We start from the raw sequence: 26123 nt of genomic DNA on the forward strand, positions 1-26123 counted from the left end.
TGTAATAGCATGCAGACTATATGCTTTTTTCCTGACATGCAGCAACATTTCTAAAGTTTCAATCTTGCAATCTTCTGTTTTCTGAATCAAAGAAGCATAAATTGTTTTTTGTATTTAGTAGAACGTCAGTGTTTTGTCTTAACACAGAGAATATGGCAGCTTGCTTGTGTGCAAAGGTGAACAACAGAGGGAAGCGTGTCGCCATCATGCAACTGAAACACTTTTTTATTAACAGCAAGGAGACAAAAAAAACCCACACCTATTTGTGGTAAACAAATGTCATCTAAACCCCCTGCAGTGAGGCACGCTATTGTATCACTTACCTCAAGTCTAAAACAAAAGGTTAATCAGGCACCGTCCTTCCTCTTCTCAACAGTCTCCCACTCTGTTTGTTTGTGCTACATCACTCCTCTGTGCCATATTGATTGTCCAAGATAAGAGAATACCATGAAATTTTTCAGCTAAAATTCAATAAAACACATCCCAGCATGCGACCTTTGGACTTTTCTTTGACTTTTATCGATTTTTCTTGATCACATTTATCTTCCTAATAAAATTTGAAAAATGAGTCATGTTGCTAACAGGTCTTTGTCACAGGTCTTATCTATATGTGGTCCTCACAGTGGGTCTCGTGTATCTGCCTCTGAACTCTCCCCTTTGTATGCTTTTACTGATAAGGAAAAAAAGTAAACAGACAGTGGACCAAATTTCAGCACCGACACACCGCATGAAGTGGACCATCACTGAGCAGGCTTTTCAAGGCGCCACAAGAAGGTTAGAAGTGACATTTTAAAGAAGATTAACGCCTGTAGAGCGGATCAGGAAGACGAAAACAAAGGCTGCCAAAAACTGTGAAGAAAGAAATGAGTTTGAACCCACACACAGGAGACTTGTGACAGAGAGGAACTGAGCTGAATACCAGATCTGGAAGTTACAGTTGATATTGGAGGAGCTTTGCATATCAAGCAGAATCAAAACCCTTCTGACCACAGAGCCTCGCCAGAACCATGAAGCTTACCGGGACTATCTTTAAGCTGGAGTACACTCATTACAGCACAGACCGAGAACATTTAAACAACATGATGCTGATACCTCTACAAACTGATACAACAGGTAAGCTGCAACAACAAATACAGGCCTTCTGAGTGTTTTCGGGAGTCCTCAAAATGCTAAAATTACAGGATTATTCTCAAAAAGTGAACCATGTTGGAAATGCGTCAGTTTAAATCATTACAACTGAGAAGCTATAAATAGTTGACGTTTGCTATTCTTGCTTAAAAAATGTTGCAAATTAATGTTTCTGTGATTCAACTAATAATTTCAGGTCTAGTTTACATTCTGATCCAGTTTCCTTCATAATCTCCCCCTCTGTCTTTATTGTAATTAGGCCTCTGTTGAGCTGAATCAGGCCCTTTTCCTCGCCAGTTTAAACGAGCACGCATTACTACCAGGCTGCTTTTCAAATCCAGATAACTGCGAGGCAAATGTATTCTAATCTCTTAATTCAATCTAACTGATCTTTGACCACAGAAAGCATTTTCCTTGTTAAATTGTAATCCCTAGCTGCTTCATCTGCCTAAACTAAGCATGCAATTTGCAGACATTATAGCCTGGGGTCTGTACAGTATGTGCATCAGTGCAGAAACGCCAAGAACACGTATTTGATGGTCAGTGCTTTTAAAGAGAGGAAACCCTGCAACAGCAATTTGCCAGGATGCAGTTTAAAGCAACATGGAGGGAGACTGAGTGCTCAATGTAAAATTAGCCAGAGGTGAGTGGTGGACTTTGGTTTGCCACTGACCTCTAACTGCTTTAATTAAATGGGGAATTTCCTCTTTCTCCTGAGTAATAACTAGCAGTGTTCCTCTGAGGTCCATGGCATTCACATAGAGGAGCGATATCACTACCTATAACGCTGTTTTAATTATCATCACACTGTTCCTGACAGACCAGTGAAAGAGTGCCCAGATAATTCTGAAGAGGTCACAAGTTCATAATCAATGCCTTGTCCTCAAAGTTGCGTTGAGGTTATTTCCCAGATAGCAAACTATGGGTGAATCAATGTTGAAACTATGTTGAGACCTAACGTCGAAATTATACAGAAAGCGCAAGGTTGATAAAATGTTGAGTCAACGTTTGCTTACATAGATTACATGTTTGCAAACACAGATTCAACATTAATTAAACATTGACCTGTCAAACATTTGAATTAAACCAAAATACAATGTAGATTCAATGGCATCTTTTCAACACAAACTTCAGTGTTGACAAAATTCAATTCTAATTCAACATTGATTTAGCATCTTTTGCTATCTGGGTAAAGTGTGATTTATGGTTGAAAAGCAAACGTTGACTCAACATTTTATCAACCTTGCGCTTTCTGTATAATTTCTACGTTAGGTCTCAACATAGATTCAACATTGATTCACCCATAGTTTGCTATCTGGGTTCTTTTTCCATGGAGGTGGAATAAGATTTCATACGCTGATGAAAGGAATCGTGAATGATCATCTCTGCCGTGGTGTCTGTCAGCTCTTAACAAAGCTGATGTTCTCCGAGCTGCGTGATCTGTCTCAGAAGCTCGTGGGGTTTATTAGATTCATCTCACAGATATTTTCTTCTTCACTAGCAACCAAATAAAGGTTCATAGAGAATCACACTCCCCTACAATGCTGGTGTCTGTAACTATTCAAACTTTTCCTCAGGCGTGTTCACTGTACACTGTACTTTATTAGACATCTGGGACTTTTTTATATTGTCTTCTCCCATTTAATTGGCAGATTCACCAGTGTCAGCAGTCGCTTCATCACTGTCACAGGCTGATGGAAGTAGGACTCTGTGTTCCATATGTGCCGACAGAGCCACAGGTAAACATTATGGTGCATCCAGCTGTGATGGCTGCAAGGGCTTCTTCAGGAGGAGCATTCGCAACAACCACAGTTACAGCTGTAGGTGAGTGTCATCACAGATCCTCCTCAACGCAACAGATTCAACAACACTCTATTCATTTTATATCTTATTCTCCATGAATGGACTATGATAAACTCTTGATGGCACACTAGAAAAAGTAAAAAACAGCTCTCAGAGTTCGAAAAAGCACTTGAGTCAAGTGAAAGTGAGAAGGGGTTAACTTTCTGACCCATTACTGAGATGTGTCACAAATGAATATTCACCCAGAAATAGAAAACCAACCTGAAGGGCTAAGCTGCTGAGACTAGTCCAGGCATGGCAACAATAACTTATATTTAATGACAGAAGACGCTGAATCAGAGATGAGATTTAGCTGTAGGGTCCTTTTACTTTCCCATGGGAGCAGCTGATTGAGCCAACAGCTTCCATCAAGTCTAAGCTTGTGTTCCAGAGTGCAAAGTTAGACAAACAGTTCCTAAATCTCAGAAAACTCAACATTTGACAGATATTAAAGTGGAACTGCATTATTTGTAAAAATCAAACTGAACATATAATAAAAATTGCATACAGACTTTTGTGGGTCCAAAAGGAATTCAGTGAAATCGGACAAACTGTCGCGAGTGATGTCTCTTGAGTCAGTAGTTGTTGGGTCTAAAGACAGCAAATCTGAAAAATGAAAATTTCAACACTGCAAATTTAAAAAATGACGTGAGAACCTAGACAGAACTCACCAGACCCCTTGTCTCTGCTTCAGTGTCGCCATCTGAGGCTAAAGCTGCTACCAGGCTAACACACTTGATTCTGTTGCCCAACTGCTGGCTGCTCAGTTGAATTGTGGGTAATGTAGTCACCAGGTTTTGGGAAAAGATGAAGAAAGACGTGTGGAATTTGATTCCAACAATGTTATGGAAGTGCAATGCAAAATCAGAATGCTCTTTTATTGTAAACTGTCAGTGATCATAAAGTAATTTCCACCACGTACATCTGTGCTTTTGCATTATACATTTTTCTTAGGTTCAACAGGAAATGCATTGTGGACAAAGACAAAAGGAACCAGTGTCGTTACTGCAGACTACGAAAGTGTTTCAAGGCTGGAATGAGAAAGGAAGGTCAGACCAAATATTTTCTTTTTTGTTTATCTAATAGTGTTTGCTTGTTGTTTATTATTTTTTTTTAAAAATTTCAATGAACTACCACAGCCTTCAGAAATGTATATGATAAAAATATCACCTACGTCATAAAAACTTCCCTCTCGAGTCATTTATTGAAGCTCTAAAAATTCCTCTCTGTTGGCTTGTTACGGGGCTTTTTAACATAAAAATAATCTCCTCTTACCTCAGGATTACTCATATAGAACTCTACGCTGTTGCTTCCTCTAGAATTCACAGATTTATAAAGTCCCCTCCCCTCTTTTTCCACTCACCCTCCCCACTTGCTGCAGCTCGAGCACACCAGTTTATCTTTGACTCTGCTCGAGCACTATTAAGCTCCTCCTCCACAATAACAAGTTGTCATATAGGAGAAATGTATCCATATTCAAATCAGAAATCCATTTTGATGAAGAATAATGATATGGAAAGCCTCACCATGCAAGCTGAACCCTTAGGTTTGTTACTTATGAAACCCTGGAAGCCTTAACCTGTGTTTTTGAGATTGTCATAGTATATACTGCAGCTTCAAGGTGAAAATGCTCAGCCATGGCACTGACTGGTTATTGTGCTCCAGATGTGTATTCCAGAATGTAAACTATAAACTTGATTTTCACTTGAAGAGGTCTTTAAAACATGTCATGTCTACTTTTAGGAAGAAAACAAGAGGATCAATAAAAGGAAAACAGTACCTTTGCAGAGAAACAATGACCATGCCACATTCATTTTCATGGACATGTTTGTGTACTGTGTATAGCATTGCCCAATCTTTCACTGACTCCCACAGATAAGCAGAGAGAAGAAGATGCAATCAGAGGTTCCCAGTCCCTGCACATGAATAATTAACATGCCTGAGCATGGGCAAATATTTGCTCTGCATTTTTTGGGAGAGATGTTGCTCACAACCCCTCGAAGTGAAGGCCAGGGGTGCAAATTTAAATGTTTACTTCACTAATTTGCCTGATTTGCATAACGTACTGCAATATCGCTCTCAAATTAAGCTGCAAGTAGAGCTGAGGCAGGAACACAGAAGTTAAATAGGACTCCAGCACTCTGTCACTTCATACCTGACCTCTGAGCAAGCTCCCTGTAGCTGTTTACTCCAAATCCAGACTTAACTGATGTTTCACAGAAGATTCATTTGTGACATTGTCATGCAGAACCATGTCAGTGAAGCACAGAGGGACCCTGCTGCTCCTTCTCCTCCTCTGGTTTGATTAATGTGCTCCTGATTGGTTGCTGAGAGGACGCCTCTTATGACTGATTACTCTGACACTTGGTCGTGTTGTCTGACTTTGTAGAGCCATATTGGAATCTGTCCGAGGGCATCCAGATTGCTCTGTTTCTAATGACTCTCGCAGGCGGGTCATCAACATGTGTTGACATCTCCTCGACTAAACATAATCTATACCAAAAAGCATCCACGCGTTCACGTCTACTTTTTCTTTTTTGTCAGTGGCAAATGTAAGAAGTAGTTGACAACAGAATGTCAAATTAAAATATATTAAATGCAGGTCTCCACAGCTGGATTAAAGCTTTACCTTCAACAACTTTGCCTTAATATACTACTTGAACGGGTGTGTCAAAAAAGTTTCTGCTACATTTCTCATCTTCTCTGTGTCCGCAAGATTTTTTAATTTTTTTGATCAAGGATAAACCTCGAGTGAATAGGTAAAGAAGAGAGAAAGAAATTAAAAAGAAGAAGGAAAAGGGAGAAATAATGTTACAGATTCTTTCCATCAGTATCTAATATAAAGCATAGAATATCTATGATAATTCTGTTGTTAGCATTTCCTTAAACATTATACCGATTTACATCACAGTGCATCAGCTTTCCATTTATTTCATATTAAAGACATCTAATTACACCGTACTTCTTGCCACCTGGAAAGTGATGCATTTAAATATGCAAACAGAAGGAGACTTCAGTCCCCCCCAAAACATGAATTTTTGTTAAATTTCTGCCTCATTTCATAAGTAGACAACATTTGGCATGGCTAATATGTGCATGAACAACGGCTTCAATGTCCCAGAGGATAGAGGGACTCTGTGGAGGCAAAGAGAAGTCTGTTTCTCTCAGGCTGTGTTTGCCCCCAAGGAGAGTTTTTCTTTTTCTTTTTTTAAAGTGCAAGACCGATGTCTGGAGAAGCCAAGAAACTTCTCTGATGGTTCTTTTCCTCTCTTTAATCTCCAGCCGTTCAGAATGAGAGAGACTGCGCCAACACTCACAGAGCCAAGGGACAGACAGTGGGCACTCTGTCCATCAGTGTGCTGCTGCAGGCCGAGGCCAGTGTGCAACAGGTAATGAGCTGCTGTTTAAGATCTCAGACACAAAATGCAGTGCCGAAAATGAACATTTATATCGGCCCTGCCTGCCAAATGATCCCTTCTCTGCTTCTGAAAATCATGTAGAGGAAGGTCAGAGATGGAAAAGACTCAGGTTACATTTTAGACAGGCCCGCTGTGGGCTGGATTCAGTTACTCCTTCAGAAATGACAAAATTGCACAGGGACCTCATCTAATCATGGCCCATTTATTGCACCACTAGGTCTGGGATTGAGCGCTGTTACCTTCAAATGCATAATAATAACCAGATACGTATAAAAGGAAGGAACACTGCAGTATATGCTGCTATACTGTGTTTTCAAATAGACCATTATTACAGTATATCCATCTAGCATTGTTTTACACCTAAACCATATAAAAGGGAAAATCAAAAAGACCTCTTCCTGCCTTATCTTGCTTTAATTTTCACAGCTCTACTAGCACTAAAGCTCTCGTGCAGCCAGCACCACCATCACCTTCCTCATCCTCCATGTATCTCCGTCGCCGCATACACACTCTTATACCTTATCTGGGCTTCATTTCCACGTTGCCACATCACCTGAGCTCACCGTGAACTCACTTTATGCTTTGCTCCTCTCAGATCCCAGCGCTGCTCTCACCTAGGAGTCATGACATCAATGCCAAGAAGACAGCCTGCGTGGGAGACCTGTTTGAGTCCATGAAGCAGCAACTCCTCCTGCTGGTGGAGTGGGCAAAACACATACCAGAGTTCTGCAGCCTCCCGATAGATGACAGGGTACAAAGAGGGCTGAACACCTCAATAACCTTTTTTGCTTATACCTGACACATACCTGTTAAGTGACAACAGCTGAATTTTAACTTGGACAGAATGAGTACTTTCACATTTCTCAATTCAGGTTAATACTTTGGATAACTGTCAACTTCAATTTCTGATATGAAGCCTTTGTATGTGTGTTTTCAGGTAACCCTGCTACGAACCCACTCTGCAGAACATCTTATTCTAGGTGCAGCAAGACGCTCACTGCCTTGCGACAATCTCATTCTACTAGGTAGGCTGGATGAAACTCTCAGGATTTATTTCAGGCATTGCATGTATCTGCATTAATCGTCATGCTAAAATAACTTCTATATGAATGGATGTGTTTATTATGCAGGCAATGACTTTGTGATCCCCATGAGTGGTGCAGAGGTCGAGGTGTCCAGAGTGGCTTTCAGAATCCAAGAGGAGCTGGTCAAACCTCTCAGAGATCTGGACATCACAGACCAAGAGTTTGCTTGCCTCAGAACTATTGTCTTCTTTGCTCCAGGTCAGTCTGTGAGAGGATAAATGTGCATTACAATTTCTGCTTTTCTTTTTCACATCACCCCGTTGCACTGGACTTTTTTTTCAATCTTCTGTTTATTTATTTTTTTTTGGCATTTTTTCATCTCTAGTTTAGTCTGAGTGCTCTGGCTTCACTGTGTTTCAGGAATATTTTCTAATAATATCAAGATGTGGTGAAGTTCTTGGCAGTCGGGCAGAGGTGACTGCCGGCTGAACTTAATGGTCCATTTACCTGAGGCAGCTGCAGTAAAGTCAGACTTGACAACCAAAAGAACCCGAGCACTGACTTGGCAAACGGATTCGATCCTGCCCAGCAACAACAGACACTAAAACCTCAGTTTAAAACAGAACTGTTGTTCAGAGATCCTTTCAGTCATCCGTTTTAAAATGTTTACTTTACTTTTACTGCAAAAAATACTGTCCTATTTTGTTATAGGGTTAATTGTGACTATTGTGTTTTATGTGTCATATCTCATACATTGTTTCTTCCATCCATCTATTATCCAGACACGTTAAATTCTCATTAGGATCGCGGGGGGTGCTGGAGTCTATCCCAGCTGATGTGGGGCGAAGGCAGGGGACATCCTGGACAGGGGACCAGTCTATCATAGGGCTGCACATATAGATAAATAAGCACACTCACATTCACATCTACGGACAATTTAGAATCTCCAATGAACCTCAGCATGTTTTTGGACTGTGGGAGGAAGCTGGAGTACCTGGAGAAAACCCACACATGCACAGGGAGAACATGCAAATTCCACGCAAACTTCTAGCTGTGAGCAGACAGTGCTAATCACTGATCACTGTGCAGCTGCCATTGTTTATTTATGCTGCAAAATACATATTAGTGTATGTTTTGCAATCACGACCTCTAGAAAGAAGTTGATTTATATGAGAAAAAAATGAAGAAACTTCTCTTTTCTGACTGCCAGAACCAGTAACAAGGATTTTCCACAAACAATAAAGATAGAATAAAAGCAGTTTTGATATTCAGTGTAATGTCATTTTATTTGCTTTGATATAAGATGGACTAAAGTAACTTACTTGGCCATTTATTTACAGAATGGCCTTAGATTGATGTGTATGTTTTCTTTTTTAACCAATGTCAGTAACAAAACACTGATTATAGTCAATCAGTTTGAGAAAATGTGTTACGAGAAAGAAACACTGTTTTTAAAAGCTTTTTTTTTATTCATTCATTTCAGGCGATTTCAATAACAATGCAAAAACAAACATTCCAATGTGGTAACATATGCATAGAATGCCTGAAAAGGGAGTAGGAGGAAGAAAACTTATTTAATCCTACCCCCAAGCTCATCTACAGAAACACAAGCTTTAACTGATTAAAAGATTTCTAGCTGTGAGAAAATTTCAATAAAAAAATCTTAGACAAACAGAAATAACGCTTCACATTTAGCCAGATTTTCTATTGGATAAAAAGAGCAAAATAGAGATTGGTACTGCTGTATCACCTTCAATATTTTCACATACTAGTAGTAAGAGTTGTTCTCTTGAAATAAAATCTAATTTTTAATAAGTAAAATTACGAGTACAGTGGGATTGTCAAAATGGAGTCTCAATCTCAATTTTAGTTGTCATGTGAATGATGATACATTGAATAAACTTCACATCATTATTATTTATATTATCTGTTTCTCACCCAACAATCATATTGTTTATTTGATGGTCATATTGTCATGTAATGGATATCATCCTTCCCTCTTTTAATGTTATTGTAACATTTGCCTGATAAACATTCATTGCCTTTTATACCTAGCGTACAGCCTCTTATTATACCTAGCTACAGTATGTCCTCTTACTTCTGTGTCTCAGACTGTCTGGGGCTGGAGAGTCCTCAGGTGGTTCGACATCTGCGCTTCCAGGCCCACCTTCTGCTTGAAGAGGCAACCTGTGAGCAGCGGGGAAGGTTCGGGGAGCTGCTGCTGATCCTGCCTCCCCTGCAGAGCATTGCCTGGCAGATGGTGGAGACTCTCCACCTAGCACAGCTGCTGGGTGAAGCCAGGATGGACAGTCTGCTGCTGGAGATGCTGCTGGGAGAGGCAACCAAAACAGGAGATGGACTGTGTTCAGGTAGGAGACACAGCTACAGGTGTTAGTCACAAGATATCGTAAACTCAGGGATCCAGAAGTGAAATCGTGTGTGTTCGGTTCATTTTTCTGCTCTTGTTCTCTTCCTACAGGCAATGATCAAACTCAAGAGCAGCATAATGACCAAAGAGCCTCATCTAGTCACCTCACCTCTGTGATCTCTCATGTTTCAACAAGTGAGCACTGACAAATCAACACATCACAGCTGTTTTGCATAAAACTCTGCATATTTTCATAGGTCTCACCTAAAATTACTGTCTATGGAACAAATATTAATTTATAGACGCTGAACCCTCATGTTCTAAATGCCAACACTAATGCCTGTCTGTCTCACACAGCTCTTACAAATGCCCTCTCTGCTGCCCACACAGACTGGCACTGAGGTGTACAGACATGGAGAAGCTGCCAGTGTGCCCACCACATACCAGAGGCACCTGTCCACACCAAGAAACACCTCTGGAACACCTCAGCTGAACCAAAGAGCAGAGAGCTTGAGCCAGAAAAGACAGACAAACATACACACAATCAGCTGTATATATAGAATGCCTTACACACAAATACTGACAAATACAACCCCCCATCACTTAGAAAAAAAGGGTTGTTTTCTTGGATGACAAGAATAATTCTACAATCATTCTTCATTTAATAATGCATATTTTTTTAATCCGGTTTTGCTCATTTGTCTGTCAAAGGCCACATTTTGAATTCTTTGACCAACAACATTCAACATGTTGCACAACGCCAAGTAGAGAGAAATAGAATTAAATGTTAAATCTGGACAGAGTGTATAAGAAAAGCTACTGGCATGAAAAAAAAAATAGGTTAACACTGCACTGAAATATCACTTAGAGCTAACGTGTTGCTCTGTGCCCGACTTCTTCTCTGAGGTGAGGTGCAAGTCCTAGTATTTGTCAGCAGAGGGCACAAAAAGCCTGTTCTGAAACACATTTGCTGGCCCTGACAGACAAGACTCCACTCATGTGGTCAAATATTGTCATGTTCATGAAGGAAAAAAAGCATTTCAAATAACAGATTCAGGTTTGTAATCTTATAATCCCCAAAAATCAAGATATTGTAGGGAGGATAGAACCTGAAGTGTAATATTGGTTCTGGAAACTGTGATGAACCCGTAATGTTATTATTGAATGGTCTGATACGATGAGGGATGGAGGGACTGTACAGAAGCTGAGAATCACTGCAGGGACTCAGTGTAGCTTGATGATGAAAGCATAGGGCATCAGCCCAATTAAACCCTTTTTCCTCTTTCTAGCTACTTTCTTTGTTTTCATATCTTAATTGCCGAATCCCTATAAAAACAAAGAAAGAAATCCACCCTTTATTCTCCCCCGAAGCCATGGGCAACCAAATTCACAACAGAGGGTATAATCTAAACAAAATATTGGTTGTAAATTCCTCCGTTCTAAAGACTGAGAATTCAGGCTTTCTTTAAAAACAATACTAATGCATCATAGAAATTAGGTTAGCATAATAGTGACGTGTTCTTTTTCCATTTGAGGCAGTGTCAATATCGGATGTTGAAAGAAGTTATATAAAACATTATATAATCGAGCTAATGCAATTAGAGGAGAAGAAAAGCCCTTTCTCCACAGACATTAAACGTCTTCTGAACGTTTACATTTCCCTGACAGCCTATAGAGTTTGTACTTGGCTGCACTCTTGTTAGGCACAGACAGCACATGAGCTCACACACAGCAATAAGATTTACTACAGCGAAGAAACGAAAGGAAGAAAGACACATAACTGCTGCACATTGTGAGGGACAATAAGGAGTAGATTGGTTAAATTACAGTCATGGTCATTTTAAAAGCAAAAAAACCCGAATAAAATTCTAAAAATATTTTCTGAGAAAGTTTATCACGTGTACAGATGCTGAAATGCTTCTTCTTTTTGTCGGTTTGACCTTCTTTGCATATTCTCTGGTTCACTCCTACAATCCAAAGACATGGAATTCAGAGATTGTAAAAATAAAAATAAGAAAAAAAAACGACAGAACTACACTGACCTCAAAACATTTCCTTATCATAGAAAGAATAAACACACTAAGAGCCGTAATTGGATGAATCACTGACTGGAGAAGACTTTTTCCCTAACCTAAATGAATACATTTTTCCACCCTTTTATTTAGTTTGTGCACTAACTCAAAATTCCAATTAAAAAGCTGCCATAACTGTGACTATGCAGTAAGGGAATGTACCATGTGCTGTGTCTAATGGATAATTACCTGAATGTGATTTTCCTTTAATGGATGACATGTGATATTGACTATTGAAGAAAAGTAACTGCCGAGCTGCATTCTCATCTGCTGCCCTAAATTTATGTGACGCTCCAACACTATTTTCACGTGCAACAACTTTTCTTTGTTCTCAAATTCTTTCTAGATGAAAAACTATTTTTAAATCCTTGGACCACATCCTCTTGACCTACTGACTGCAAAATCTGTGGTGACCTGCATTCACTATCAGCAGTAGTGGATGGACTGAGAGAAAACCATTTTATCCTGTAGAAGGAAACTTGGAAACAAAAGCACTACTGGAAAAGTGTGCAAATGGGCATTCCTTCTGTAAATGCTCCGTGAAATCCTAGTTTTTCACACCACAAAAAGCGCAGCATGGTATGAGATGTCAACCCAGACAAGGTTCCTTTGAGAAATGATGTATAATGTCAGTCGGACCAGATCAACAAATACAGGTCATACCTTCGGTGCCTGAGAGTGACACTGTCTATTGCTCCATTACATCTATCTCAGGGGTGTCAAACTCATTTTAGTTCAGGGGCCACATTCAGCCCAATGTGATCTCCAGTGGAAAGGACCAGTAAAATCATAGAATTTCAACCTATGAATAACCACAACACCAAATCTTTCATTTGTTTCAGTGTAAAAATGTTCACATTTAAGAAACTATCTTTTTATAAAGCATCATGAACAGCCTGAAATTTCTTGGGAAAATTTCATTCAATTTCAACAACATTGTTCCTCAGTTTATCATTTACACATTACAACTTACAGATCAGAGTGTCTATAAAAGAACAAAACATTTAGTCTCAGGTATCTGGAACTGAACAATGTAGTGTTTTACTTTATGATCAAATCTATGAAAGTCTGACAAAAAAAGACAAAATACAACAAAAACAAGACAAAATACTACAAAAAACTACAAAAATGAGACAAAATGACAAAAAAAAACAAGACACAAAATGACAAAAACGAGAAAAAAAGTGACAAAAAAATTAGACAACACAAGCAAGACAAAAAAAACACACAACGGCAAAAACGAGACACAAAACAAGAATAAAGCAAAACACAAGTCAGACAAAAATTTAAAAAAGCAACATAAACATGAGAAAAGTCAGACAACCCCCCCCCCCAAAAAAAAACAACAAAAACAAGACAAAATATTACAAAAATGAGACACAAAATGACAAACAAACAATGAGCAATCTAGTATTTTACTTTATTATCAAAACAACTTGTCATGGTCTTGAAATTATTTTTAATTTATATTTTCACAAATTTTCAAATGGCAGTTAATGACTTCTCTGTAATTTTTACACTGGATGGACCCTCTGGGTGGCCGGTTATGGCCCACGGGCCGCATGTTTGACGCCCCTGACCTATCTGGACAGTTGAATACTTCGTAATGGATTGCTGACTATTGCTCAAGTTCAGTTTTGAATAAACATTTCAAAGATGTCATTGCTCTCTGTCTTACTAAACACTCCTCAGATCACAAAACACGTGCTGCTTACTCTGCACTCACACTCTCATCCACTTAAACAGTTAATTAGGCTTTTAAACGGGAACATGAGATAGCTGGAAATGGGGTCCTTGTCATACTTAGGTTTCACTGTTTGCCACTGTTAAGAGGTTCGGCAGTGACACTGCTGTGATGTCAGTTCCCTTCCCAGGGGCCTGCTGTGAGGCAGCCTATTGATCTGTCAGGCTCAGCAGAGAGTGCAGCGATCACTGTTAGAAGATGAACACTGGCTCTCAACTGTCAGTGAAGGGAGTCCAGAGGCAGGGCTTTTGTCTGCACTAATGCTTTTCTTTTCCATAACAATATGAAAACTCTTTGTATTTGTAGTTCTTTTCAACTAGGAGGCAGCCAGATATCTTAGAGCTTCTTGGATTTCTGCTGAAGTATAAATATTGTCCAAATGCTGGCTGAGGACCTGCTTGATTCTCTCCACTTACAGCCATGATGGGCCTCGCTCTGCCACAGTATTATTTGATTATGCTGATGTGGAAAGGCAGTAGGGAAACATTGACATCATCAAATCAAAGACTGTTAAAATCAAATTTGCATCTGTCCAAGTTTTGAAATCTTATATTAAACCTAAAAGAATTTCTGAACGTTGACGATATGAACCACATGAGACGGGATCGTGGTAAACAGTATGCAAATCACTTAAAACCATCTTTCAAACATGCTGAGAATAGAATAAAAGAAAGAACGAGAGACCACTGTGGTCACTCACATTTTCAAAGCATTGTGAAGAAACACTCCCACAGCTTGCAAAAGCAATGGAACATATTTTGTGCACATTGGTTGAGTACTCTTTGTTGCTGTCTTCAAAGATTCAACTTCCTTTCTATCTCGAGGGTGTTCTCCTTCTTGAAAAATGATATTCCTTACTGGAAATCACATAACCTGTAGAAAATGTCTGTTAATCTAAAAGGGAACTCTGTCTTTTTAAAATGGAACAATGTTGGCATTTTATTTTGTTTTATTTGCAAGAAAATTGGATTTTCTTTGGGACGTTCAGAAAGGCCGAGGTTCTAACAGCAAATTACAGTCAGTTTTCATAAATTTTAGTTTTGCATTACTTTCTAAACTGATTTCATTACATTTTTTTCATTTATTTTCCAGGGACAGTGCTCACTGATCAATCTCATTTTCATTTATTGAAATGAGACAAAACTACAGTGATCCAAATAATAGTGTTTGGAGACCAAAAAAGGGAGGAACTGAGACTGAGCAACAGAAATAATGGATCAACCACTAGAAGACTGAAATCTTTGTAGGTCAGAAGGAAGAGGAGTTTTGTTTGTTTTCTTGTCTTACACCCACAAAGTCAGGAAACATGGAAAGACACCCATGAGTAGGATAAGACCCAGTGCTGCAAAAACACAAACATCACTTCTATGATTTACACACTTCTTCCTCTGCCTCACTGTATAACTCATACGAAGACATCAAGAATCACCTCAACTGAGATACACCGAATGAACATTTACCACTACCTGGTATTTTCATTTCCGACTTAATGATCTACTGATCTGACTCTGGACAATTTCCAAAAGTGCTCGTTTTGCAGCAGTGGTTTAGAGCTTCTTGCAGTTCTTGCACCGATACTTTAGCATTGCTGCACACGTCCATCAAATAATTAACATTTAGTAAGAAAAGGATCCATGTAACTTTCTGTCCAGTCAGGAACTTCACCATCCAGATGTTTTCGCTGCCCCCTCAGGTAGCAGACACAGACAGCAGTCTTCTTTGTGTTATGTATTTACAAGTAGAAACTGCTTCACCTAAATATAGCTGCACAGAGAGCCGCTCTCTCTGTGGGATGAATTTTAATCAGGGATCCTGCAAGGAGAGGTAGAGCCTCATGTTTGAACTTGAATGTTTAACCATGGGCAATATAAGTTGCTTAATTCAAAAAAGAACAAAGAAATTTAATAGAAAAGAATTTGACTTTTCAAGTGCAAGTAATTACTGCTGATGCAGAAGCATTGGGAAAGATAAGATCTGCTGTCAAACTCCACAAATCACTCTCTTGAAGAGAAGACGTAGTTGTTTCTTGAAAGTCAGTCTAAACAAAAGAAAGGTGCCTTCAAATCCGGGAATCGGCCCATATTGTTTGCAGACTTGTAGCCTTACCGAGGGCAAGAACAGAAGGAATGTCTGTTTCAAGTGCTCTTGGAAACTTAAGTGCACTGTACTGTTCAATAAACTTTGAACCACTTAACTGACGGAGACAGACAAAACTTCCACTACAAATTCAGGCTTTAACAGCTCCCCCTGTTACATCATGGAGCTATAAACTGTGACTATAAAGTGATTTTTAGTAGAGCCGCATGAGCTCTGTGATCCAAATGCAATTTATAAAATGACCTCAAAGCCCCCTTATCTTGCAGATAGTGCCTAAGCAAACTTTTAAGCATCCATTCATGAGACATTTAGGCATGTGCTGTAGGTGTATTCAGTTTCACAAGGTTCACCTGAGTGCAGAAGGATTGGCTGTCCACCACTTACAACAAAACACCAAAGAAATAATTTCAAAGTGGCACCACAATGCTTCTGGTTTGAGGAGAGATGAGCGATATTTGCTGTGAAAACCCAAGAACCAGAAGGCCATTTTAAATAGCTGCTCATTGTAAAGGTCCTGGTGTAATCGTGAAGATTCCAGCCGATGACCTTCGAGACTGTCCTCAAAGGATCAAACTTAAATAAGCAGACAGAGCTCAGTCTCACACTCTTGAGCTCCTGACTGAGTCAAAGAAATTATACCAGCGGCAATCATAAGCTAAATATCTCAGCAATTCATAAGACCATCGCATGGAGATGGACAAGAAGATGAAATTATAACAGTAATCTCACATTCTCCTCATATATGATTTGTAGAATGGTGACAGTGCCTTCATGCCGGTGTGGCTTAACAGACGTAACGCATCCTCAAGTAACTCAATAGACTATTGAGATTAGCTTTTTGTTGCCAATAATACAACATTGTAGTTTTGCAATTCAATTAATTAACTTTTTCATTATTTTTTTAATCCATTTCGATTCCTTTTATTCTCACAATAACACACTGTTGCTGGTAATCTCCCTGGTAGCTGTGTAGTTAAACTGATCCACTGGTGCTGTAACATGATGTAGTCTGTATAGTTCTGTTTATTACTGTATTCACTGAGGCAGCTGTATCTGATCCTGTATTCATCTGCACAGTCTGCTGTCACTAGCACCCAAATGCAACTCTGGGTTTCTATTTACTTTCATGCACTCCAAATCATTAAACACTCATTGTGGTTAAATTGCTAAACAGTTCATTTTGAATTGTTTTGCAAAGTAACTCTGTTCATTTGCAATTAAAGATAATTGCTAATAAAAGGCTGTGAAGGGGATGCTGTCTGTCAGTCATGCTAGTTGCCTGCAGAGTTACAGATTATGGGCTGTAGAGCAGACTGTGCAGTGAGTCAATATTCATTCAAAGGTAGATGTAAACTACACATGAAGTAAATACGGTAACATGCATGAGAAATTGCAAATTGGTGTTCTTTTGTGAAGTTGCAAAATTTCTCAAACAATCTACTTTTCTTAGTAAGTCATGCTGTAATACAAAACGCTATTTCTTACTGGCAGTAGACTTGTAATGCAACAAGCTACCCAACACTGCTTGTGACGTTCTTTCTCTGAAAGTAACAAAAAAAGAGACTAAGTTCTCTGTCTACTAAGAAGCGTTTTAAGAAATTAGATTGTGCTATTTTTTTTGTTGCGTTAGTACCAGATGGCCCCATTTGGGATTGTGTGTATGTCCTCCAGACACTTGGATTTTCTCCTCCTTGTGATTGCTTCCATACCTGTTGCAGAGATGTTAAGTAAAACAATAAGCTAACTCACAAGCAACCACATTTGTAAAACCTTGCAGTCAACTCAGCAGGAAAGTATTCACCCCACCCTCAACACACAGACTGTACAGAAAACTGATGTCTATATAGGCAGTGAATTTTAATATATAACACATAATATCCCTGATAAACACATATCAGCCAGGGCTTGCCCTCTCTGGAGCAGCCTTTGAGCTCTAAACTAATGCTTGTTTAGCACAGGTCGGCATAACCTGACCACTGGTGCTGTGTTGACCTCCATGGTTTGTTTGGCTAAGGGAATTCTGGGCAAAGGAGTTCAGACAGTGTAGGGGAGACGCTGAGACGCAGAAACAGCTGTGTTTGCTGGGACACGGTAGAAAAGTGTGTTAAGTTTCTTCTCTGTATACCTTCCAAGAACTCCACAATGCAGAATTTTTGGCCAGACGCCAATTGAAGGGGTAGTACATCCAAAGTGGAGCAACCCACACACATCTGACCAAACGGCAGCAGACTTTTGAGGATACAAAGGAGCACCTGCTTCTATTGACAGGCAGAGTAACTCAAGTGGGACCACATTACTTCTCCACTGCAGAGACTTCCTCGTGAAAAACACACTTATTGCACAACAAAATTAAATGACTGCATCTAATAATTCACAGGATGAGCCCTTTTGTGTGTACCGTCTCCCAAAATGTGCGCTAGTTTCCCCAAATCAACGCATCATGTAAATTTATATCTTGGTTTAAAAAGGCTTACAGTGTGGTCTCTGGAAGCAGATTTTTTGAATGTCAAAGTCAAGATTAAAATGTAGCAGACTGGGCTCACTGGGAATACAGATAGAGAAGAGACAAGCAGTGCAGCTGGATTATAAAGTCCACGGAGAGATAAACAACATATAAATGGCCTCCTGATAGTCATCCTCTTGGAGTATTTTTAACATTTTAATGTTGCTGCCCAATTATAGAAATCTCAGTGAGGATAAGTGACCGCAGACACAAAGTTTACAACCAATTAGCAGTTAAACAGATATGCAGCAGGTAAACAAAATCAAGTAAGTACTCATTTCACATTGGGAATGTGACGATTTCTGTGCATTTTTGTCTTCCTCAGGCAAAAATCATGACCTACAGTGCCTCTGCATCTGGCTCACCTCTGATAACTGTCCTTAAACTAACAAACAAAGTGTAGAACCTGATTTAACTTACCCGCCTCCTTTCAGCACTTATGGTCGCCAACGTTAGATGGTTACCAATGATTCTTGGACGCTTCACAAGGAAAACCGAAGAAAAGCAAGGCTGTGTGGACTACAGCACACTTCACCCTAATCCAATCTGACACTTTTTTGAACTTGAAGTTACATCTAGCCAAAATCTAAAAACACGTCTGTGACCTTTTGCAGGACAGAAAGCAATCCACCGGTGTAAATAACACAAAAAGTGTCATATTTCTACATTTATCTGCTAATATCGAGCAAATTTGACTCCTTCAGTGACATGAAGCAATTTTGTGAGATTTGACCATTGCAGTTGAGGAGAGTGTTTTTTTGTGCATCATGTGTCTCGTATAGAAATTGACTTGACATTTTGTCTCCAGTGTGGAACAAAACTTTCCAGAAAGCTGAATCTTTGTCAATAAGATATTTTTCCATGTGGGCCTCGAGGCGAGGGACCATTGAGGAGCTTAGGCTGTCGACATGAGTCATCATCCACATCTTGTCTTCAAACACATTTTATAGTCATGTGGTAAAACTATTTTTGTTTAATGACTACTGTATTTGGATAGGATATATTACTTTCTAATTTTTGCTTTGAAATCCTGTCAGTCTTTTTACTTACTGCTGACAGGAGAGAGCTCTTTTTTTATTGTTGAAAGTGACTTTGAGGAGGCAGAAGCATCAGTGGTACCAAAGGTAGCAGTAGCATTGAGAGGCCATGGTCAGACAGTACAGGTAAAACAGAACAAAAATACGAGTGCAATTAATTTAATCTTGGAAGAAAAAAAGAAAAAATAACGCAACAAAGTCAGAACAAAGTCACACTAAAGTTTTTATTGCCTCCATTGCAGTGTTACATAATCACGTCAGAGACCGGGTGGGTGATGGATTGTGTTGTGATAGAGCACGTCCAGATCGCAAAATCCACAAAAGCACTTGAGCTGCCAGTGCTAAATAAAAGTTATGTTCATTTTCTTGGGAAGGACATACAGCTGTGGAGCGGTGGAAAGACGCCTGCAGGAAGACGATGACAGACGCTGAAAAACAGAGACATGAGCAGAAAAATGTGTTCATCTGTGTGTCAAACCAGCATGTCTAGAAACAAACTGCTTGCATTAATTTGTATTTCACTGTTTACAAAGAGTTCTGTTACATTTAGTACCAGGGGTTTACACAAATGACACACTTCAGGGAAAAACACCCTTTTAAACTGTAAGCAGTTGTAAGAGGCATAGAGGCATCTCATCAACTTCACTAATGTTGCTTACAAAGAGACAGATCTGTCATTACTTCAACTACATAACAAAGAACTCCAAAACTGAAAAAATTGTCTTCTTTCTGTTGTCAAACTTACAAAGAAGTAAAGCATTGTCAAAAGAGTTTTGAGATAAAAGCGGTGGAAAAGTGCAGGTTCATGACCTCCCAGAGATGACAAAATTCATGTGTACCTTTGTGTTTGTCCGAAGCTTTCATTGGTCATGGGCCATTTCAGACATTCATCTTTCACAACTCCTGTAGTGAGTAACTATCATTCTGAAGTGGGGAGTGCTTGTCATGTCACCCACAATATCTGACTTCTGTCTGTAGACCTCCAAGTATTGTCCTCCCAAGTTTCCAGTGTGTCTTGATCGTCCAGTGAGACATTGACCTGGTCTTCTCTCAACACCTCAACACTGGTTCTGTGGTAGCGTCAAAATTTAATTTCCTTTTTGTGGGTTGTGAAACCATTACCAAAGCGAAATCTGTTGAAGGAGCGGTTAAAACGGGTTTCTTTCATTCCCGTGCTCTTCCAGCTGGAGCCAGCACTGGTGTCTGAGACAAGGAGCAGAAGCTTCTGATAATTTATCCTCTTCTGTGATTGAGACAATAAAGAGGCAGTGGCCACTGCTTTTAATGTTATGTCACTGGATCACGTATTGGAACTGAATATCCACAGCTGGACTGAACATGCCAGTCGCTGTCCTTTTGCTGTCTTACAGGTAATGGGTGGGAGAAGATTTCAGTTTAGCTGTCCACACGGGCTCCACAACCACCACTAAAAAACAGCAATCTGCCACCTCAGACTCTTCAGTGACGTTGTCCACATGCCATCCGACCAGGAACTGTATTATCTTTTGTATACAGTCCCCAGCCAGAACTACAAATATCATTCATTCTTGTTTGAAATGTCATTTCTGTTATGTAACTAAAATAGTTAAGTACATTGTCTCTCCTAAGTGGTAACCTCCAGAAAAATGAGGTCAGCACAGGACTCCCAAAAACTGCAGTCTCTGTAGCATCCCTGGCTTTATTAAAGAAGTGCTCTCTGACTGATGCCTTTTCAGTTGTTTTTATTTTGTAAGACACCGTAAGAGCTAGGACAATAACAGAAAAAGAAAACAAAATATCACATTTATATTCATATCTTAACTTAAATACATTTACTGTAATAATAACTTATAGAATAACTGAATTAATCCCAAAATATACACATTATAAACGAAAGAGTAATGACCGGACGATACTACAAAAACTCAACCTAGCTAAAACACACATTCAAAGTCAACACAAAGTCCACAAAACCATCAATAAAAAATGTCACAATTTAAACTACTATAAACACAAATTAAACAGAAACACACACAAACCCTGTCCCCTTTAGCCAGGTGCTGAACTTTAAATGATTTGTCCGTTTTCTATTTCCTTAACTTTCTGTTTTTATTTACACTCTACACCTTTTGTTGTCAGACGCCATACTCCTTCCTGCCGTACAACACTACCAAAATAAAAGCACCCGATTTAACTTAATCAAAAGGAACTTAAATTATAAGAAAAACTGAGGTGAACAAATAAAATTCAAGTCATTTACAGTCTCCACTTGAGACTCCAAAGGTGAGTCAGTCCGCATAGACCCCCATGTTAAAATGTCCAGCTTTACAGCAGAAACAAACATGTTTACAGCAGGAACAAAGAATAGGTTGGGTCTTTATAGCGAATTTCTTCATGCATGTGAATTCTGATTTCGGCTTAAAATGCATTAAAGCCCAATGTGATGTGCAATTTACAACTTGGACATTTTGGGTGACAGGAGGGTGTCATCACAGGACAGTCCATGCCCCAGAGATATTTGAATGATCCACCTCATCTGTTTCTTTGCTCAATTTTGAATAAAGCGGGTGTCAGGAGAAGTTAAGCACTGCCAAGATAGCACTAGTTAAAGCCACCACACTGAGCCTCAAAACCACTGTTAAATAAATTTATAGGGTTTGTAGGGTAAGGATTTGTTTCTGCTTCACTTTCATATTGATTTATTAATTACATTATTTCTATTCACTTTCATATGGATTGATTAGGCTTAAGAACTAATAACACGTAATCACGGCCATAATAAGAATTGTAGTGATCCGTTGACAAATGAGAAATGATTCAAGCATTGATCCTGTGGTGCGAAGGATCAATACAATGGAGAGAAGCCAGATCACTCAGACAAGTTTTGCAAAGCATGAGTGCACCACACATTTCACCCAGTCAGCACACCACTTTCTCTCTTCAACACATACAATGTCACATACAGACGTCCAGAAGTCAGGTTGGTACACAGCTGACAGCCCTATTTAATAACTGTAAGAATCCATATTATGGCAAAAAACAATCTGCTAAGCAAAGAAAAATGACAGTCCATCATTACTTTAAGAAGTAAAGGTCAGTCAGTGTGGAAAATTGAAAAAACGTGGAATGTATCCTCAAGTGCAGTCACAGAAACCATCAAGCACCACGATGAAACTGGCTCACATGAGGTCCACCCCAGGAAAGGAAGACCAAGAGTCACCTCTGCTGCTGAGGATAAGTTCATCCGAGTCACCAGCCTCAGAAATCGCAAAGTATCAGCACCTCAGATTAAAACCCAGATAAATGCCACACAGAGGTCTAGTAGCAGATACATCTCGACATCAACTGTTTAGAGTTGACTGCACCAATCAGCCATTTATGGTAGAACAGCTGCTACACCACTTCTACAGAAAAGCAACAAACAGAAGAGATTTGTTCAGGCCAAGAAACACAAGGAATGGACATTAGACCAGTGGAAATCTGTGCTTTGATCTGATGAGTCCAAATTTGAGATCTTTGGTTCGACCTGCTGTGTCTTTGTGCGACGCAGAAAAGGTGAACGGATGGTCTCTACATGCATGGTTCCCACCGTGAAGCATGGAGGAGAAGGTGTGATGGTGCTTTGCTGGTGACACTGTTGGGGATTTATTCAAAATTAAAGGTCGACTGAACCAGCATGGCTACCACAGCATCCTGCAGCGACATGCCGTCCCATTCGGTTTGCATTTAGTCGGACCACCATTTATTTTTCAACAGGACAATGACCCCAAACACACCTCCAGGCTTTGTAAGGGCTATTTGACCAAGAAGAAGAGTGATGGAGTGCTGCGTCAGATGAACTGGCCATTAAATGAGAAGGTGCGTCCAAACGTTTGACCTGTAGTGCATACACTAAGTTCAAGGTTATTTATCTGGTTTGTCAGTATTTTCAAAGTCTTGGAAAGAGTTTGCCTAGCAGGTAGGGCAGATCTTATATACTGTATCTCAGGCAGTCGTGTCCAAGTGTCTGTAACACAGTGTACAGATGGGGATCAGATGTTTCTGGCCTTTGTTCATCACTGTCAGCATTTTATCTGCTATATCTGCTCCTTTACGTCTCCTCAACACTCCATCTCAGGGTCTTTTTTTTTTATTCCTTAACTCATATTTTTTCACTCAACATCACAGCTGTCTTTCCTGCCCTGAAGTTCACATCAAGCTCCAGAAACAGGTGCTTCACCACTGTGCTTTGATCTCATTCAGTGTCTGCCCTACTGAATGGAACTATAATATGTGAATCCAGGAAGTGCAGGCTGTGAAGGAATGAAAACACTGACTGAATGGCCTACATACTGAAAGTTATTCCTGTAACGGTATCGGTGACCACTGTTTGTTATCCAAACATCCATGAGCTATTCCTGCTCTGTCCCGTAGTGGGCCACAGGGACTGGAGTCTAGAATCAGGGTTCACTCTGGACACAGGTCAGTGTTTATTTGTCTGAGATTACAAGCTTTTCTAAATCACTTATCCACAAAGGCAGAAATTAGGGGACATCTGTTGAGGAACAAAACAAACTGAATGCACCCCACCACAGTGACAGCAGTGTTCTGAGGCCTGTTTGTCAGTCAGACACAATTCATGAGTTCCAGGAAAGCATCTTGGCTGAAGTGTCTTTCACTGATCCACTTGAAGTTGATGTGCGTCAGCAGGACTGTCAGGAAAGCTTCACACCAGTTTTATCTCCTGTTAGTGCTTACAAATTATTCCAAAGAGACAACACCACAACCAGTGAGTAAGCTGGTTTGCTCAGACGTCAAAGCCCAACCACCACTCCCAAAACATAATTTATGGTTCGTGGAGAGACAGAAACATTTATTTCCCCCCCTTAGACTGGGTGTCTGAACTTGATGTCAAATATAGCTCCACTTACAAACACTACCGTCCTCCCACTATCATAATTAGTGACTATGAATTATAGAATGGAAAAAAGAAACACTTCTGGTTTGTGTTTTATACCATGATAACATATTGGATGACTCTGCTAACAAGAAACAGTGCATGTCAAATGAAGTCCAGATACAGCGAGGGAAACATTCCTATAGAGTGAAAGCTGCTCGTGCAAAATCTTGCATAATTACACAGAAAAGCAAATACAGCATACATTCATCACAGCTGTCTGAGCCTACTGCGTAAATGCAATGCGAGAGCCCAAAATAGAAATCAGTGAGCCACATACAAGCATTAGAGGCTTTCACATTCTGTGTAAAAGGAGATAACATCTAGGACTTGTTCAAATACATTGTTAACAAAAATGCTAGTAGTTTCTCTTACAGCACCCGCCAATCAGCTTTTGAAGCTGTAAGAGAAAAGGCCACCAACACTCAACATTGCCTTTTCTGTCTGGGAACCAAACCTTTCCCAGAACCCCTACGGTACCACTACGCAAAAGGCAGCTTAGAAGGGATTTTCAGAGTCTAGTATAATAAACTCTCCACCACAAGCTGGGACCTGGGCAATGAGGCCAAGGCTGACATTTGTCTTGGCATGAGCAGTCAGTGCCAACATCAGTGCAGATTGCCCACTGACATCAGTAACATGGGAAAAGAGGCCTCAGGACATTCATAGAGATGCTGATGATTCAATGTGGCTCTATGAGAAGACGTATTAATCACATGGGAGAGGCAATGAACCGTACTTGCAGTGGGGAAGCTGTGGAGGATTTGCATCAAGTGACAAACTTTAAATCACAGCTGACCAACTGCATTAGTAAATATTGCCCCTGGTTAAGGATACTATATGTCAAGTCCACCTCTCTTTTGCTCCCAAGGACAACTCAATTCAAGTTTCCAACTCAAACTTTTATTTTCCTTTTAGTTGGTTGGTCGTGTTATTGCAATAGGTTGTAAACCTTTAAAGACAGAGAAACAAAGTTAACACCATCAAGCACAGAACCAAAAAGTTGACAGTGACCATTTAAATGAATCAGTTACTTAAGCCTTTTAAAGCAAATTAAGATAATCTAATTTTTATTTAGTGTTCACATTTAAAGCCTTTGAAATTGAATAACGAATAATCAACCTTTTAGTAAAGTCTAGTGATGTTTTAACATTTAACAGAACATATGTATTCTATGTTTTTACTTTACTTAAACTCAAAATGAAGTATCTTAATTCAAACTCATTTGACATAAAAATCAACGAAGTAAATGCTGCAGTGCTTTCATTAACCGATCACACAGCAAATAAGCATTTCACCAACCATTGGCATCTTTGGACTGAATCCATGAGTGGACTTGGATCTCCTTTGTTCTTTCCTTGCTTCTTTCTCCTCTGAAGATTGTTTGAATGACTGAGCTTCCCCCAGTCCTTCCCAGGTGTTCTAAATCAGTGTTCATGATCAGGTATCAAGCACCTCTTTGGTGCTACCGGTGCATTCTGGGAAGTGTAGTATTTAGTTCAATGTCCTGAGATTCAGCTCAACACTATATGAAATACTAAACAAAGACATTTATCATATGAAACAGGCATTGATGATCTTCGTATAACCATGTTTGTCAGGAGTGTAGTCAAATCATGTCTGAGCATCTTTTTTTTTTTTTTTTTTTTTGGTCCTGTCCGGCACAGAGCAGGCAGAATGGGGATCTGGCTGCTGCATTGTGCCATACAAGTTTGCTTTTCCAAGGGGAGTTTATAAGTATAAGACTCCCCTTGATACTGTACAGTAATTTATTTAGTTTGAATACTTGTTGATTAGTTAAATATACATAAGTTTGCCGGACCTGACAGGGGAAAGGCAGAAAGAAAGAAACAAGGAGAAAGAAAAAAAAAAAACAACAACAAGGGGGGATAGTGAAGAGAAGAGGAAGGGTGCAAGAATACAATTATCTTTCAATTGAAACCGACACAACAGACAACAAGCTAGTACACCTT

General features: G+C 39.6%; 1 protein-coding gene across 2 annotated transcripts; it reads left to right on the forward strand.

Annotated features, from left to right (window-relative positions):
- Window positions 1-727: 727 nt before the first annotated feature.
- Window positions 728-13516, forward strand: hnf4b (hepatic nuclear factor 4, beta). Of its 2 annotated transcripts, none has more exons than XM_022207172.2 (10): window positions 728-1113; window positions 2781-2952; window positions 3925-4019; window positions 6253-6359; window positions 6985-7140; window positions 7327-7414; window positions 7520-7672; window positions 9526-9783; window positions 9894-9977; window positions 10140-13516. In XM_022207172.2, exons 1-10 carry the CDS (start codon window positions 1008-1010, stop codon window positions 10181-10183), a joined length of 1263 nt encoding a protein of 420 aa, XP_022062864.1. In that variant the 5' UTR covers window positions 728-1007; the 3' UTR covers window positions 10184-13516. The 2 variants fall into 2 exon arrangements, with proteins under 2 accessions (XP_022062864.1, XP_022062865.1); XM_022207173.2 differs by having other exon boundaries at window positions 10173-13516.
- The last annotated feature ends 12607 nt before the right edge of the window (window positions 13517-26123 follow it).

Source organism: Acanthochromis polyacanthus, chromosome 2 (genome assembly GCF_021347895.1).
Source record: "Acanthochromis polyacanthus isolate Apoly-LR-REF ecotype Palm Island chromosome 2, KAUST_Apoly_ChrSc, whole genome shotgun sequence".
NCBI classification, from domain to species: domain Eukaryota; kingdom Metazoa; phylum Chordata; class Actinopteri; family Pomacentridae; genus Acanthochromis; species Acanthochromis polyacanthus.